The 16,909-nt window shown below is 38.9% G+C and overlaps 1 protein-coding gene across 2 annotated transcripts in view; it reads left to right on the top strand.

Annotated features, from left to right (window-relative positions):
- SMARCE1 (SWI/SNF related BAF chromatin remodeling complex subunit E1) overlaps positions 1-16,630 on the top strand; it is a 24,160-nt gene extending 7,530 nt beyond the window's left edge. Inside the window, exons 5-12 of one of the 2 annotated variants that reach the window (XM_017880194.1) lie at positions 4,393-4,473; positions 5,418-5,549; positions 5,842-6,013; positions 11,598-11,770; positions 12,271-12,372; positions 13,362-13,572; positions 13,995-14,073; positions 15,360-16,630. In XM_017880194.1, the coding sequence (XP_017735683.1) occupies positions 4,393-4,473; positions 5,418-5,549; positions 5,842-6,013; positions 11,598-11,770; positions 12,271-12,372; positions 13,362-13,572; positions 13,995-14,059 (936 nt within the window). In that variant the 3' untranslated portion in view covers positions 14,060-14,073; positions 15,360-16,630. The remainder of the gene's footprint in view (positions 1-4,392; positions 4,474-5,417; positions 5,550-5,841; positions 6,014-11,597; positions 11,771-12,270; positions 12,373-13,361; positions 13,573-13,994; positions 14,074-15,359) is intronic. The other variant, XM_017880193.1, reaches the window with a different exon arrangement.
- The last annotated feature ends 279 nt before the right edge of the window (positions 16,631-16,909 follow it).

Consider the following 16,909-nt stretch of genomic DNA (forward strand, 5'->3'; position numbering starts at 1 on the left):
CTACAGTGAAAAGAGAAAACGTTTTAATGTCACCTTAAAGAAATGCAGAATGAAGATTGAATGAAATTAATTTGAAGTATCAAACTAGATACGTACAACGAGAAGCGCATTTCTAATCCTTAGTTTAAGAGAGATGATTTCTGAAACTTAGGATGTTTCATTCAAATGATCAGCCTAAGATTTCAAAATTGGATGATACACTTCAAAGCTTTTAGTTTAGAATCATCTTAAGTTTCATTCAAAAAAGTTTAAGTGCCAAAAAAGCCAATAATTATAAAAATGACTTACTAAAGATAAAAAATCCAAAAGTCAAATACTACATTGGAATGTAGTGTTGGTGAGAATTTATACAACCCAGAATGGCTGTAAAGTTTTAATATCTGGTTTTGTTTGCTGTATTCATAAATAACAAGTGCCTTCTATTAATGTCACTTCAGAAAAGCCCTCTCACCCTGTAGTCAAGCTAGAACTGAAAGTTTGTAGCTATCAAATGAATGTCTATCTTGATAAGCATATTGCTTAGCTTGATAGGTTTTGTTTGTCTAAATTTTTCATTGTTTCTGCATAATTTGTACTTCATAAGCATATCAAGTTTTATGTGCCATGCATATTTCATGGTATCTGAAAAGAATTCTGACAAGTGTGTGTATGTATGCATTTCACAATGCATACAATTGTTATGTGCATCAATACGTGTTTTTCCCTGGCGTAAACGGGTTGTTTCACAAGTGTAGTGGGTGGCAAGGTTTGCAAATGATAAAGAACATTTTAATTTAAACAATGAACAGAATCAATCTTGGATCTTCATGTTAATGCAGAAATTTTTTCACGGGCAGTAAACAAGAATGATTGCATTTAATAGCTCTATACAGTCACCTCTTGATTATCTATGTTAATGGAATACAAATGGTAACTATAGTATTACAATAATTTGTCTTTTGGTTTTGTGTAAGCGTTTAGTTCTTAACTTGGATGTAGCTGTGGGGGATTCTCTGTTAAAAAAGTGAGATTGTTCGACGGAGACTAGGAAGAGAAAGTGCACTCCCGATCTGAAATCACTTACCTGTTTCTTCTCATTCCTTCTTGGCGAATGTTAAGAACTGAGCATTTGGCGTGGACACTAGCTACATGGTAGATGAAGTGTAAAGAGGTGTGGGGCATGGAGAATTTGGTGTTTTGGTCCTTTGTGGAGATTTACTTTGTATTATTATCCTCTTAACACCAGGTTGAAGTATAATCAAACTGCTATATGAAGAAGGGCCTAGAAAATGTGGAGGTTTTACACTACTTGCCCTGTTTTCTATATCTAGTTTAAGCTGTTAGGACTCAATGGCTCTGATTTTGACCATAATAAAAGCATTTTGATTTTAATAAAAGCATTGTGACCCTAGTTATGCATTACTTTTGGGGGTGAGGAGAAGCTCCCGTTTGGTATTATTGTGTGCATATTGCATTAGTGGTTTTCAAGGAATGAGTCTGTGAAGCCCTGTCCAGTAGCTTCTGGTAGGCTGTAGAGAACATTGGGTTTCTCTGGTGACTCCAGTATACTTGGATAGTTCTCAGACAGTAAATACTTTATATAGCATGTCAAGACCTTTTGGAGTGCTTATGATAGCTACAAGATGGAATTCATTCCTAGTCAGTTCTTCATTCAGATGATAATTAGCATTCTCTTGAGTACAGGTGTGAAAACACATTGAGACAAAAATGTCTTTAAAAACAGCCTGTTTCTGTACATTAATAGAAATTCTGTCCCAGAAGAAAGCTCTTAAATAAGTTCCTGCTAGAGAAACAGCTGAGAATTACAGAAGAAACAACAACAAAAAACTGAGTAGCCAAGATAAATTTCACAAAATCATGAATTTTATTCATAGGCAATTTCCTAAGACCTTGCTCTTCTGTAAGCCCAGTTCTACCCACCTCTCCATTGGAAATTGAAAGCAGAAAATTGGAAAGAGAGTTGCTGCTAGAGGTGGATTTCCTGATAGTAGCAAGGAAAGAAACAGTTCAAAAATGGAAACACATTCTCCAAAAGCATAGCCATAGGCCACTGAAAGAGCCAACAACAGATTTTCGCATTTCACACACCCGACAGAGGGTTACAGCACAGCAAAACAGTGGTGGTTTCCAACTGAAGCTTATCCAGAAAGGGTCTAAAGTATGTTCAACTTTTTTTTACAGAAATGTTTAAGACATTGTAGAAAGATGTGTGTCTGAGACATTGAATAAATTGGAGGTGTGTAATGATATAAATCTTTACTATCCTGAAAACCATCTGGAATTTTAACTTTATTATTGTTTTGGGGTGTTTTTTTAGTTTGGGTTTTTTTGTTGTAAGTTGACTGGTCTCAATATATAGATGATTTGTGTACCTTTCTTTGGGAGAAAGGAGGAGAAATAGCAAATCCATTAATATAAATGTGATTCTTTGAAAATATCAAAGCAAATACTACTATGTTTTTAAAGTGTTTTAATTCATACTCAAAGCTCGAAAGCATAGGCATTTTAGAATTCTTTACCTCTTTAATTTCAAAAAAATTTTGACAGTAGTCTTAACCACCTCAGTTATGGGCACAATTCCAACTTTATTTGTAACCCATTTCATGGAATTCTGAAGGTTTGTGTTGGATATGAGTTGGAAATGCTTTCTAATAACTGTGTGTGAAGAAGCAGACTTTTGTGTGTCTGTTCCTCTGAATCCATAAGGTTAGTCTTACAGGAATTCCCTTTCCCCTTAAAAGAACTTGTACAAACCCTGATACAGGTTTCCCTTTATTGGCTGCTACCCCACCACTTTTGACAGTTTCTATGCCCCCTGGCCATCTCACTGTCTTACCCACTGCTGACAGTGTCTGTCTACCTGGGCACTAGCATGAGGTGTAGTAAGAATACATGGGAGGAATGGAAAGAGAGGAAATACTGCTTCCAAGGCGAAATGCTTTCTAATAATTTCATATATGAAGAAGTAGAGTTACAGGGATGGAGAGAGACCCTTGTAGGAAGAGGAAACATTTCTTGATCATAGTGGAAAAGGACACAAACATGCTAATCCCTGAGCCCTCAAATGAAAAATAAGGTTATGATTGGGGTCTCAGCCCAGAGTGGAGGAGTATCTCTGGAGTTTTATCATAGCAACAACAGAAGGGGAAGCGAACAAAATGTTACTTTAGTTTTCTTATAAGAATTTGCCAATCCTGTCTTTTGATAATTAGAATAAAGCCAGCACTTCATTTCTCCAGCCTAGCAGGGAGAGTCAGTATCAGAGGAGATCTCCTGAGAATTTGCAAATTGTCTGAAATAGCAATGATTTTTCTTATTCTGGGTCTTTAATCAAATGCAGTCATGTATGTTAAGAGGAGACTAAAAAGTTCAGAAATAAATGCTTTTAGATGGGTGTTATCTGGGTGGTCTACCAGAAGCTGTCTGGAATCTCACCTAGACTTTAGACCACAGGAAAAACTGATCACTTTATCTTTCTCTTTCCTTCTTTTTTAATTTTTTCTCTCACCTATTTTGCTTTACCTTTTAAAAAATATTTTCAGTCTTCCCCCCTCCTTTTCTTCTGTCTCTCTTTTCCTGCACATCACATCTTTCCTTTTCCTCTGTCTTTCTCATAAAACCAAACATTTTTAATGGAATGGAGCTTCTTGATACAACACCTCAAAAATAACAATCAGGCCCCATATCTGCCACTTCTCTGTTCCGGATAAACTTACTTGCTTTTACACTGTGATTAGGACTAAGGACAAAAAAAGGTGCGACTTTCATTCACACTTCTCCTTCCCCTTTACAAGAAAACCACTAGGTAACAGACAGAACCTTAAGAGAAATAAAATCTCTAGCCTGGCAAAGGAGGTAAAGTGGTTTGTTATTTCACTAATTGTTTTTGTTTTTGAACCTGAGAAGTTGTTTTTGTGGTGATATTGGGAGTACATTCCTGATACAGTGCTAATAGGTTAAGGCCCCTGTAGACAGTGTGAGAATGGTAAGTGTTAAGGGTTCAGATCCTGCTGCAGATAATCAAGTGTTGACTGTATGTGTAATGGTAATTGAGCAGAATAAGAGGGTGCCAGGTAATGTCCTGAATGTGAGATGGTTGATATATAACCATATATTTTCAATGTATGGGTTACTATGTAATATTTTATTTGTTCCTGCAGCCAGGTTGTCAAAGCATTGGCAATAAACTGCTAAGTAAAACATTTAAAAAGTGTGTGCTTAAAGTCGTTTTCTTTTGAACATTTCTGAATTTGCAGTGATAGCTATTTTCAGTGGAGAAAATATTTGGACGAGTAGAAGAAAGGCGCATTAGAATTGTTTAAGGAACTCTCTTTTCAGTTTGCCGGTGAACTCCTTACAGTTTAATAATGAATGTATTTAACTCTTTTGTAGGCATCCTCTGGTATTACGATTCCAAAACCCCCAAAGCCACCAGATAAGCCGCTGATGCCCTACATGAGGTACAGCAGAAAGGTAGGCGCTTAGGACCTGGAAAGGAGTGAGGACACTGTCTTTGCTGCTTCTTTCTTTACATCCAATTTTAGATTGGCTTAGCCAGCTTTTCTGTGCATATTCAGAGGAAAGGACCAAAATACAGTTTTAAAGCAATTAGTTCTGATTTCAAAATTCCAGAACTAAAATCCAACAGGAGGTGCATGATTAAATAAACTGTTAAAATCCTTAAGATAGAATGTTCTGTGGCCATTAAAGTCATGTCTTTTGGAGAATATTTAATGACATGAAAATATTAAGTGAAGGAGGACTACAAGACTACATGAATTAATATTTCATTTTATAAAATAAAGGCAACCACATGTTAGTTTGAAGGGGAAAACACAGAAGACAATGGTTATCTCTAAGCAGTAAGCTTATGGTAGTTTTATTTTCTTTTCCTCAAGTTTTCCCTTTTTTTTTTTTTTTGGTGATGAACTTACATTACTCTTAAAATTAAAAAAATAGCCAATATCTTTATTGAAAGGCAGAGCATTATAACCACTATCTAGAAATTTTAAACCTTTTGATCTTGACTATTACATTGGTTTTTGACAATATGATGTATTGTGTTATGCAGATTAAGCACTTCTAAATTCACGTGAACTTTTAGTGACATAGACTGTGTTATTGAAGTAATTCATCTTAAGTGTCTGTAGTGATTGGAGATATTCTTGCATATCACACTGAAGTGTTTATAAGTGAGTGACGTGATGTCTGAGATCTATCTTAAAATAATCCAGTAGGGCAAAGATAACCTGAGGTTGGGCAGTCGTTGATCATTGTTGAAGTAGGCTGATGAGTACATAGAAATTTGATACTGTTTTCTCTGCTTTTTATGTTCAAAAGTTTCCATATTAAAAAGTATTTTAAAGGTCTATACATTTAGACATCAGTATTAACATTTCATCTGTTTTCTTTTTAAGGTCTGGGACCAAGTAAAGGCTTCCAACCCTGACCTAAAGTTGTGGGAGATTGGCAAGATTATTGGTGGCATGTGGCGAGATCTCACTGATGAAGAAAAACAAGAGTATTTAAACGAATACGAAGCAGAAAAGGTAGGATAGGGGCTCACAGTGGGATAGATAATGTGTAAAGTACATAAACACTAGCTTACTATTTATAAAAGAAACATAAGATTTGGTCAGAAGGCTGATGCTGTACTGAGGCTCTGTCTACCTGAGTCAAGTCAATTTCTCAAGGCCTCAGATTTCTTGTCTGTAAAAAGGAGATAATTATCCAAACACCCTGTTTACATCATATCTTTTGATATTCAAATGAGATAACATAAGTCTGCATTATAACCTGCAAAATGTTAATTATAAAAACAAAAAAACATTTGAATTTCAGATAGAGTACAATGAATCTATGAAGGCCTATCATAATTCCCCCGCGTACCTTGCTTACATAAATGCAAAAAGTCGTGCAGAAGCTGCTTTAGAGGAAGAAAGTCGACAGAGACAGTCTCGCATGGAGAAAGGGGAACCGTACATGAGCATTCAACCTGCTGAAGATCCAGATGGTAAAAGAAAAAAAGTGGGGTTTTGTTTATGCTTTCTCTGAGAGTTAGGATATGAGTAATCTCTTAGATGTGTTTTATTTCTTATCCTAAATGGAAAAGAAAGCATAATTTATGTGTCATCTCAGTATTTTGGTTATATTGAGTAAGATTTGTATGTGAATTTCCCACAAGAAAAGAGATATCCTTTTGAGTGCAGAAAATGGCAAAATTATTTATTGTTTATCAAAATCTTTGTACTCAAAATGCATGAAAGGTTTTAAATGACAATCAGGATTTTGCCTCATCTGCTTTTAAAAGCTAAATGCATTCTAGTTATATCCTGTTTTCTTACTGGTTCACTAAATTCGCTGAATTAAAGGGTCTTAAGGGAGAAGCTAATGAGTATGTGGAAACATTCTGAAGTTTCCTTTCCATTTAATTCAGAAATCCAATAAGAATGTATAAATATAGCTCATGCTACACCCATACAAATTTTATACATGCACACGAATAGCAGAGCTTCCTAATTGCCATTCTGTATGAGTAGTTAGCAGGTATGCTGATTGTTCTGGTCTTGTGCAGCCAGGCAGGGTCTGAAGCTGCAAGGAGACCCAGAGATAGCCACCTGCAGTGTGAACACACTCAACCACATATCTAGTGTGCTATATAAATACTGATAGTTCCTCTGTGTACTGCTATGATGTGCAAAAGGTTAGAAGCTCTAGTTACAAGTGACAAAAACATCAGGAAAATGATTTAAGATCCCATCTTAAAGTTGCAGTAACAAAGAGGAAGGCTATAAGAACTTTAAAGACAGTATCAGTGAGGGAGGAAGCAATAATAGCACCTGAAGACAAGAATAAGTTGATAAAAGTGGGGAAAAACAGAAATCATTTTTTAAAATAATGGACTGGAATATTGTCACATGTTCTCATAAATACAGACAGTGGAATGTAACACTATAGAGAATAGAATATGGAATAGAAACAGTATTGAGTGTTAAGCAGAATCAGCAGTGCTAAAGACACACTAGCATCCTCACACTTTAATTACTCAAATGGGATGATTAATGCAAGAGAAACATACAGAAGTGAAAAACAGAAGATGATCCAGGCTACAGATATTGGGAGGATAGGGGTCAGGACAAGAGGAAACAAAGGCTAGCAACATAAGTAGAAAATAAAGCTTTCGCTAACACCATGAACATTGAGAAGGACTGAAGAGATTCACTCAGAAACAGTCTCAAACTTGGGCCTATTATGTTTTTAACTTTAAGGTTGGGTCTTAAAGTTGCTAGTAAGTAAGTTCAGGTAGTAATTAAGATGCCAGTATGAGAATGTCTTTAGCATGCCAGTATGAAAATGATTAGATGAAAATGATTAGAAAGAGGAAGACTTGGGAGGTGGAAATGTATGTCAAATGTACGTAAGAGAAAGGTGGCACCTGCATGAAGTACAGCAGCTACTGACTTCTTTAACAGAGGACTATCAAAAGATAGACATGACCAGGCGCCATGGCTCACACCTGTAATCCCAGTACTTTTGGAAACTAAAGCAGGAGGATCGCTTGTGGCCAAGAGTTTGAGACCAGCCTGGGCAACACAGCAAGTATTCTCTACAAAATACTTAAAAATTAGCTGGGCATGGTGGGTTGTGCCTGTAGTCCCAGCTGCTCCAACTGAGGCTGAGGTGGGAGGATCAGTTGAGCCCAGGAGTTCGAGACTGCAGTGAGCTATGATCATGCCACTGCCCTCCATCCTGGATGACAGAGCAATACCCAGTCTCAAAAAAAAAAAAAAAAAGAGGGCATGTGCAATTATCCACACAAGACAATGAAGGCTTTTGTTCAATGAGAGCCTCTTCATGGGATAAATAGCTGTTCAATTAGATCATAATTAGAAAAGCCATTCCCCGAAAAAAGGAAGCAGATGACTTACATGCAAGGAAGAACAAGCCCAAATTCTTAGACCTTATTACCCCATCTGTGGTCAACACTGGGGCCATATAAATGAAAGAAGAAAATAAAAAATAACAACAAAAACAGATAACTTAGACAGAGGTAGCACAGATATACCATATATAACCCTAAAGGTGAAAACTCTTAAAAGTAGAAAGGTTACAGAGTTTTAAAAAACTGTATCTTACCTAATAGTTTTAATTTCAAAAGTTTATTCCTAAAGAAATTACTCGAAACAAAAGTAATTTTTTTAACTTTTACAAAACAACAGTTTTAGCTGTAGTATTTATGATAATGAGAATTTTAGGAACTACTTAAGTGTGAGACAATAAGAGAGGTGCTAAACTGACATAGGAGCACCACAAAGGCCTCTAACAGGGTTCCCTCTGTAACAGGCTTCCCTCTGTAACAGGCTTCCCTCTGTAACAGGCTTCCCTCTGTAACAGGCTTCCCTCTGTAACAGGCTTCCCTCTGTAACAGGCTTCCCTCTGTAACAGGCTTCCCTCTGTAACAGGCTTCCCTCTGTAACAGGCTTCCCTCTGTAACAGGCTTCCCTCTGTAACAGGCTTCCCTCTGTAACAGGCTTCCCTCTGTAACAGGCTTCCCTCTGTAACAGGCTTCCCTCTGTAACAGGCTTCCCTCTGTAACAGGCTTCCCTCTGTAACAGGCTTCCCTCTGTAACAGGCTTCCCTCTGTAACAGGCTTCCCTCTGTAACAGGCTTCCCTCTGTAACAGGCTTCCCTCTGTAACAGGCTTCCCTCTGTAACAGGCTTCCCTCTGTAACAGGCTTCCCTCTGTAACAGGCTTCCCTCTGTAACAGGCTTCCCTCTGTAACAGGCTTCCCTCTGTAACAGGCTTCCCTCTGTAACAGGCTTCCCTCTGTAACAGGCTTCCCTCTGTAACAGGCTTCCCTCTGTAACAGGCTTCCCTCTGTAACAGGCTTCCCTCTGTAACAGGCTTCCCTCTGTAACAGGCTTCCCTCTGTAACAGGCTTCCCTCTGTAACAGGCTTCCCTCTGTAACAGGCTTCCCTCTGTAACAGGCTTCCCTCTGTAACAGGCTTCCCTCTGTAACAGGCTTCCCTCTGTAACAGGCTTCCCTCTGTAACAGGCTTCCCTCTGTAACAGGCTTCCCTCTGTAACAGGCTTCCCTCTGTAACAGGCTTCCCTCTGTAACAGGCTTCCCTCTGTAACAGGCTTCCCTCTGTAACAGGCTTCCCTCTGTAACAGGCTTCCCTCTGTAACAGGCTTCCCTCTGTAACAGGCTTCCCTCTGTAACAGGCTTCCCTCTGTAACAGGCTTCCCTCTGTAACAGGCTTCCCTCTGTAACAGGCTTCCCTCTGTAACAGGCTTCCCTCTGTAACAGGCTTCCCTCTGTAACAGGCTTCCCTCTGTAACAGGCTTCCCTCTGTAACAGGCTTCCCTCTGTAACAGGCTTCCCTCTGTAACAGGCTTCCCTCTGTAACAGGCTTCCCTCTGTAACAGGCTTCCCTCTGTAACAGGCTTCCCTCTGTAACAGGCTTCCCTCTGTAACAGGCTTCCCTCTGTAACAGGCTTCCCTCTGTAACAGGCTTCCCTCTGTAACAGGCTTCCCTCTGTAACAGGCTTCCCTCTGTAACAGGCTTCCCTCTGTAACAGGCTTCCCTCTGTAACAGGCTTCCCTCTGTAACAGGCTTCCCTCTGTAACAGGCTTCCCTCTGTAACAGGCTTCCCTCTGTAACAGGCTTCCCTCTGTAACAGGCTTCCCTCTGTAACAGGCTTCCCTCTGTAACAGGCTTCCCTCTGTAACAGGCTTCCCTCTGTAACAGGCTTCCCTCTGTAACAGGCTTCCCTCTGTAACAGGCTTCCCTCTGTAACAGGCTTCCCTCTGTAACAGGCTTCCCTCTGTAACAGGCTTCCCTCTGTAACAGGCTTCCCTCTGTAACAGGCTTCCCTCTGTAACAGGCTTCCCTCTGTAACAGGCTTCCCTCTGTAACAGGCTTCCCTCTGTAACAGGCTTCCCTCTGTAACAGGCTTCCCTCTGTAACAGGCTTCCCTCTGTAACAGGCTTCCCTCTGTAACAGGCTTCCCTCTGTAACAGGCTTCCCTCTGTAACAGGCTTCCCTCTGTAACAGGCTTCCCTCTGTAACAGGCTTCCCTCTGTAACAGGCTTCCCTCTGTAACAGGCTTCCCTCTGTAACAGGCTTCCCTCTGTAACAGGCTTCCCTCTGTAACAGGCTTCCCTCTGTAACAGGCTTCCCTCTGTAACAGGCTTCCCTCTGTAACAGGCTTCCCTCTGTAACAGGCTTCCCTCTGTAACAGGCTTCCCTCTGTAACAGGCTTCCCTCTGTAACAGGCTTCCCTCTGTAACAGGCTTCCCTCTGTAACAGGCTTCCCTCTGTAACAGGCTTCCCTCTGTAACAGGCTTCCCTCTGTAACAGGGTCTCCTCTGTAACAGGGTTTCCTCTGTAACAGGCTTCCCTCTGTAACAGGCTTTCCTCTGTAACAGGCTTTCCTCTGTAACAAGGTTTACAGTTGGTTCAAGCTCAAGTATGGTTCCTCCCTGTCTGGTGGGAGACACTGAGGTGATTAAGTGGGTCAAAAAGGAGCATTTGTTTTAGTATGTATTGCTACAGAGAAAGCTTTTTTTTTTTAAATGAGTTAGTTTAAAGAAAAATATTAAGTAAACAATAGTATAGGCTGTTAGTAGATATATGAAAAACTATGAAGCCGATAGAGCAAAGACTGAGATTAAGGAAACACTAGATACCTATTAAAAATAAGCATATAGGGTGTGCGCAGTGGCTCACACCTGTAATCCCAGCACTTTGGGAGGCCAGGATGGGCGTATCACGTGAGGTCAGGAGTTCAAGACCGCCCTGGCCAACATGGTGAAATCCTGCCTCTACTAAAAATACAGAAATTGGCTGGGCGTGGTGTCATGTGCCTGTAATTCCAGCCACTTGGGAGGCTGAGGCACAAGAATCGGTTGAACCCGGGAGGTGGAGGTTGCAGTGAGCCGAGATTGGGCCACTGCACTCCAGCCTGGGTAACAGAGCGAGATTCTGTCTCAAAACAAAACGAAACAGAAGCATATAAATCAGACTCGTACAGCTGGCTAAGTGTAAACTGACAAAAATTAAATTTGGAATCAAAACATTTATTTTTCTTCTATAAAATTACTTGAGGGCCTGGGAAACTGAATATTGTTAGAGATGATGTTTCCTCTGCTGTGATAATTTTACAAATTGGCATTTTCATAAAGTCACTGCCCAGTTCATATGTTGTTCGTTAGTTGTTAAATGCCTTAAGTCACTACCAAGAAAGTGAAACATTGGGCAGAATTTCAATTACTGCCATCACTTGCAGCCTTCACATTGATTCCAAAGCCAGAAGAGACATGTTGTATCTCGTTTATGTTTTAGCCAAAGCCTTCTCAGACACACATCATCACTTAAAGACTGTGAGATAAATTACTACCTTGGCCGGTGAACACATTACGTCCTCTGTATGGTTTTTATCAAGTAACTGCCCAGTGCTCCCATGACGCTGGTCAGGTCCCCTTGTTAGGCCAGCAAGGGCCATAGTTCCTTGATAATTAAGTGTTAACATGTTACACTCCTTTTTATGGTTACTGGTGACCTACTTTGCAGAACAATTTGTTCATTCCAGATTATGATGATGGCTTTTCAATGAAGCATACAGCCACTGCCCGTTTCCAGAGAAACCACCGCCTCATCAGTGAAATTCTTAGTGAGAGTGTGGTGCCAGACGTTCGGTCAGTTGTCACAACAGCTAGAATGCAGGTCCTCAAACGGCAGGTCCAGTCCTTAATGGTTCATCAGGTAAAGTCATAAAACATTCATTTCAATAAAATGGGCCTATACCACAAATCCCAGCTGACATGATTCCTACCCCATGCCTAAATGTACCTGTTAAATATGTCAATCTAAACTGTTCCTGATTTGGAGAAGAGGTTTAAGGAAGTAGACCTTTCCCAAATGTTTAATAAGTTTGTCATTAAAAACTATAATATAGAACCTTGTAATGGAAAGTATATTTGTCAAGAAATACATGTGAACTTAAGAATTTTGAGGCGTCCTATCAATCTTTACTGCTCTACTAAATACTTTTTCCAAAGGAATTGCTCAGGCCTGAAACAGTATTCTTTAACATTTACCTATTGATCATAATCATTTCTTTGTGTGCGTTTTGTATTTTTTAAATCTTAGCTAGACTCATGTAATAAATGATCTAAAGTTCAAAACATTATTTGGTACACAGTGTGAAAGTGTGAACCATTAAAACATGAGACATAATTGTAAAGCCTGATCCTGTCTTGCAGCGAAAACTAGAAGCTGAACTTCTTCAAATAGAGGAACGACACCAGGAGAAGAAGAGGAAATTCCTGGAAAGCACAGATTCATTTAACAATGAACTTAAAAGGGTATCTGTTTAATATGTTAACTATACTTTTATCACCATACCTGTTACTTTATTTTTCCTCATTCTTTTTTCCAAAATAGTGTTTTTATTGAATGTTGTTCACTTTGAAACAGGGCTAACTTTACTATATAATCTGTAAGATCTTTTTTTTTATAAAATTATTCCCAGGCCGGGCACGGTGGCTCAAGCCTGTAATCCCAGCACTTTGGGAGGCCGAGACGGGCGGATCACGAGGTCAGGAGATCGAGACCATCCTGGCTAACCCGGTGAAACCCCGTCTCTACTAAAAAAAATACAAAAAAACTAGCCGGGCGAGGTGGCAGGCGCCTGTAGTCCCAGCTGCTCGGGAGGCTGAGGCAGGAGAATGGCGTAAACCTGGGAGGCGGAGCTTGCAGTGAGCTGAGATCCGCCCACTGCACTCCAGCCTGGGGGACAGAGCAAGACTCTGTCTCAAAAAAATAATAATAAAATAAAATAAAATTGTTCCCATTTTCTTGACAAAATTGCAATAAATTTGAAATATCATTAAGTATATGCATATCTACTAGGCCTATAAATGCTAGAGCCCTCTGATATTTTAAACTCCCATACAGTCATTAACTACTTTCATTTTATTGTGATTTATTCATCAAATGTCTTCATTAAATGTAATTTATAGTTTGTACTTCGCATTCAGACAAGGAAATCTAGTTGGTAGCCCAGAATGTAAAATGGAAGCCTTATGTATACCCCAGAACTTTCACTATTTTGCCTCACCAGCTGCTCTGGAATATCCCATATTATATGACTGCTAGAGCAGTTTTCTTTTCTTGTAGACCCAAGAGTTTCAGAGAAGACCTAGAACCACATTTTTTTGCACACATACACAGACACACAGGTGTATAGATATATATATAGTTTATAGGCAAGGAAACCAACTTTTGAAAGAATATATCTGGCTCAAAAATTATAAGGAAAAAACATTACCGAGTTCTGTTTTTTTCTGACTAGTTGTGCGGTCTGAAAGTAGAAGTGGATATGGAGAAAATTGCAGCTGAGATTGCACAGGCAGAGGAACAGGCCCGCAAAAGGCAGGAGGAAAGGGAGAAGGAGGCCGCAGAGCAAGCTGAGCGCAGTCAGAGCAGCATCGTTCCTGAGGAAGAACAAGCAACCAACAAAGGCGAGGAGAAGAAAGACGATGAGAACATTCCAATGGAGACAGGTAACCCACTAGCAACAAACACAAAGGAAGTGCCAAGACTTTGTATGGCTGTCTTTAATTTAGGGTTTTCTTTCTAAGTGCGGGTGTTCTGGTACCTGCCACTGAGGGTGATTCCGAGTACTAGATTTGACATGATATTGACGTTCAATATTTTAACCTGTAATGCTTACATTATTTATCAAGATGTGGTTATTACTGTTAAGATTGTCTTTGGTGTCCTAGGACAGCATTCTGCAAAGTAATACCTGTAAGGCAATCCTGCCCATCACTTGTTTTTGTAAATAAAACTGGAACACAGCCACACTTGTTTGTTTACATACTGTCTGTGGCTGCTTTGGGGCTAAAACAGTTTAGTTGAGTAGTTGCAGCAAAAACTGCCTGGCCTGCGAAGTCTAAAATATTTTCTGTCTGGCTCTTTACAGAAGAAAATTGCCAGCTCTGTCCTAGAAAAACCCTTACTTCTAGGTATACTGATTTTCCTGATTAAAAGCATCCCTCAAGGTAAAAAAAAAAATTAAAAATAACTTGTATAAGTAAAACTTACCTAAAGTACTGATTACATTGATCATCACTTGTAATTTTGAGATCACCTGACTGCATAGCGCTGTGTTGACACTACCTGGTACACTGTGTAAACAGGACTAAGCTAAAAGTAGTTATGGAAAACAAAACCAAAGGCTTCCTGGAGCATCGTTGCAAGAAGTGGGAGGGACAGTAGTGATACTTGGTTCTCAAATGACAACCTCTGAGTGTCATACTTTGTACTCAAATGACAGCCATCTGGAAAACATGTAATGGAATATAGATATCTTTACCAGGTATTTCTGCAAAATTTAATCCAGCACATTAACATTTTAAATAGTCATATTTTAAGTTTCACTATCTGACTCTCTTTCTGTTTTGTATGAACGTGAATTCATTCATCTTAATGAATTTGGAGCATGAACACATTTTTGTGGTTAAAACAAGAGCTTGAAAATTAAAATACTGATTTTTGCTAATTTTGCAACTAGACGAACACTCAGTCCTTTGCCTCTGTTTTGGCATCTATGAATGGGGCATGTCTTGTGCTTAAGGTTTGCAGGTCTTTACTCAGGTTCTCTCCTCCTAGTTCAAGGGAAAAACCTGAAGAAAATTGTTTGAGACTATTAGAGCTAAAACCTCGTGCTTTTAATTTCTTACAGGAAACAGCCCAGCATGACTTTAAACAAAGTGTCTAAAAGATCAACCTTGTATTATTTCTACAACTGCTTTCTCTCTGTTTAATCCATAACACTACAGACTAACTCTCATTCACTGTCCAATAGAAATAAAATGCAAGTCACATGTGAAATTTTACATTTTCTACTAGTAACATATTTTTAAAAGTTAAGCCAAACAAGTGTTTTAACAGTGTGTTTTATTTAATTCAACATATCTTAAATAAAATTATTTCAACACGGAAGGAACATTTTTAAAATCAGCTTTCCTTTTTTTAAATAGTCTTCAAATCCAATGTATATTTTATACTTTTATACACATCTCAAGTCAGAAGCTAAATTTTCATCGGAAGTATTTGATCTGTATTTATTTAATAAATTTCATTAATTTACAGCTAAAAAGTAGATTTTCATACCCAAATTGTTCCAACATTCTTAAAAGTTATTTAGTCACACTGGCTCATTTCAGGGGTTTAATAACCACATGTGGCTAGTGGCTACCATATTGGACAGCACCACTGTATACTGTCAGCTTAACTAGAGTAAAATTTCATCTTGGAACTGACAGTGACAAATGTGTGATTACAGAGGAGACACACCTTGAAGAAACGACAGAGAGCCAACAGAACGGTGAAGAAGGCACATCTACTCCTGAGGACAAGGAGAGTGGGCAGGAGGGGGTCGACAGTATGGCAGAGGAAGGAACCAGTGATAGTAACACTGGCTCGGAGAGCAACAGTGCAACAGTGGAGGAGCCACCAACAGACCCCATACCAGAAGATGAGAAAAAAGAATAAATGTTGCCTTGTTTTATGTGTTCTAAATACTTTTTTAATGAAAAAATGTTTTTTGGTTTTAATGGTGTTATGTGGTTTGTGTATTAATTTTTTTCTTGTCCATATCACACCACCAAAGGCTTTTGGACCATTTAGCATCATGAGCCTAGTGGCACAGTCAGTCACCTTTCTTAAGTGTTGTGAAGATGGCTCTTTTCTTTGGATCTTGTTTCTAGCCCTCAGCTGCTGAAAGCCTCAGAATTTAGGTTAATTGAGAAAACACCCACCTCTTTTAGAGAATTATCCTTTGATGCTGCAGAATCTACTCTTACAATGCCTTCCTACAGCTCACTGGGGTGCTTACCAAAGCCATAGCTTTAAACCTTCCCAATCCCCATCAACAGCTTCCTGAAAGTTTCCTCTCTTGTTTACTTCTGCAAAGGGTAGCTTCTTAAAAACGTGATCATGTATGAGTATTTGTTCACTTACCCTTTTTTACTTTTAATCAATGTCAGATACCAAGAGTTGTGTTAAGAAGTTGAGTGTAGGCTGCAACTAACTACGCGTGGATCTTACTGATCCAGAAATAGTCCCCATAGTTAGAGTAGTTACTTATGAAATGGTCATTAAAGTGAACACAGCACATATACATTATCTGTACTGCTTTTTGTTATGATTAATATTGGGTATGTTCTGGTAAATCCATCCTTATTGTATAGAAAGAAAATTACTTTTTTACCAGGTTTTCCAAAGACAGAATAGATCACAAAGCTCAAGGAATTTAATATTCTTGTAATGGACTAGATAATTCAAACTGATTAGCCCATTCCTGAAGAAAAACAGCTGGGAATTAAGTTAATCCACTTGAATTTGTTTTACAATAATCAGAACATTTGAAACCTCAAGGCTCAGGATCCCATAGATCAGAGCCCACCTTTTTGATAAACTCTTAAAGTCTTGGAGACTAGAAGCAAGATAGTTTGTGACACATATGCTTCCCAAAAACTAGAATAGATTTTACTGAATAGTGGTATATCTGATGGTATATGTTTCTTAAAGGTCCAAATGTAATAAAAAAAAAAAAAATGAAAAAAGGTCTCAGTGTTTTTAATGCACTACATAGTTGTATGCAAGACAGGCATCCAGTTTTTTTCTGTAATGCAGTGACAGTGTGGAATGACCACTCAGCCATTATGAATTTGTGTACTCAGGGCCCTTGTCTCACCCAACTGTCTCTATAAACTGCTGCAATGGTTTATTTGTACAAGACACTTGTGAAAATCACTTTTCTTACATTATAGTCAATGTCACATACGGAAGTTGGTGTTTGACTCCAAAAGTAAAGGGAATATGGAGAAATCT

Source organism: Rhinopithecus bieti, unplaced genomic scaffold (assembly GCF_001698545.2).
Source record: "Rhinopithecus bieti isolate Rb0 unplaced genomic scaffold, ASM169854v2 scaffold_11744, whole genome shotgun sequence".
Lineage (NCBI taxonomy): Eukaryota > Metazoa > Chordata > Mammalia > Primates > Cercopithecidae > Rhinopithecus > Rhinopithecus bieti.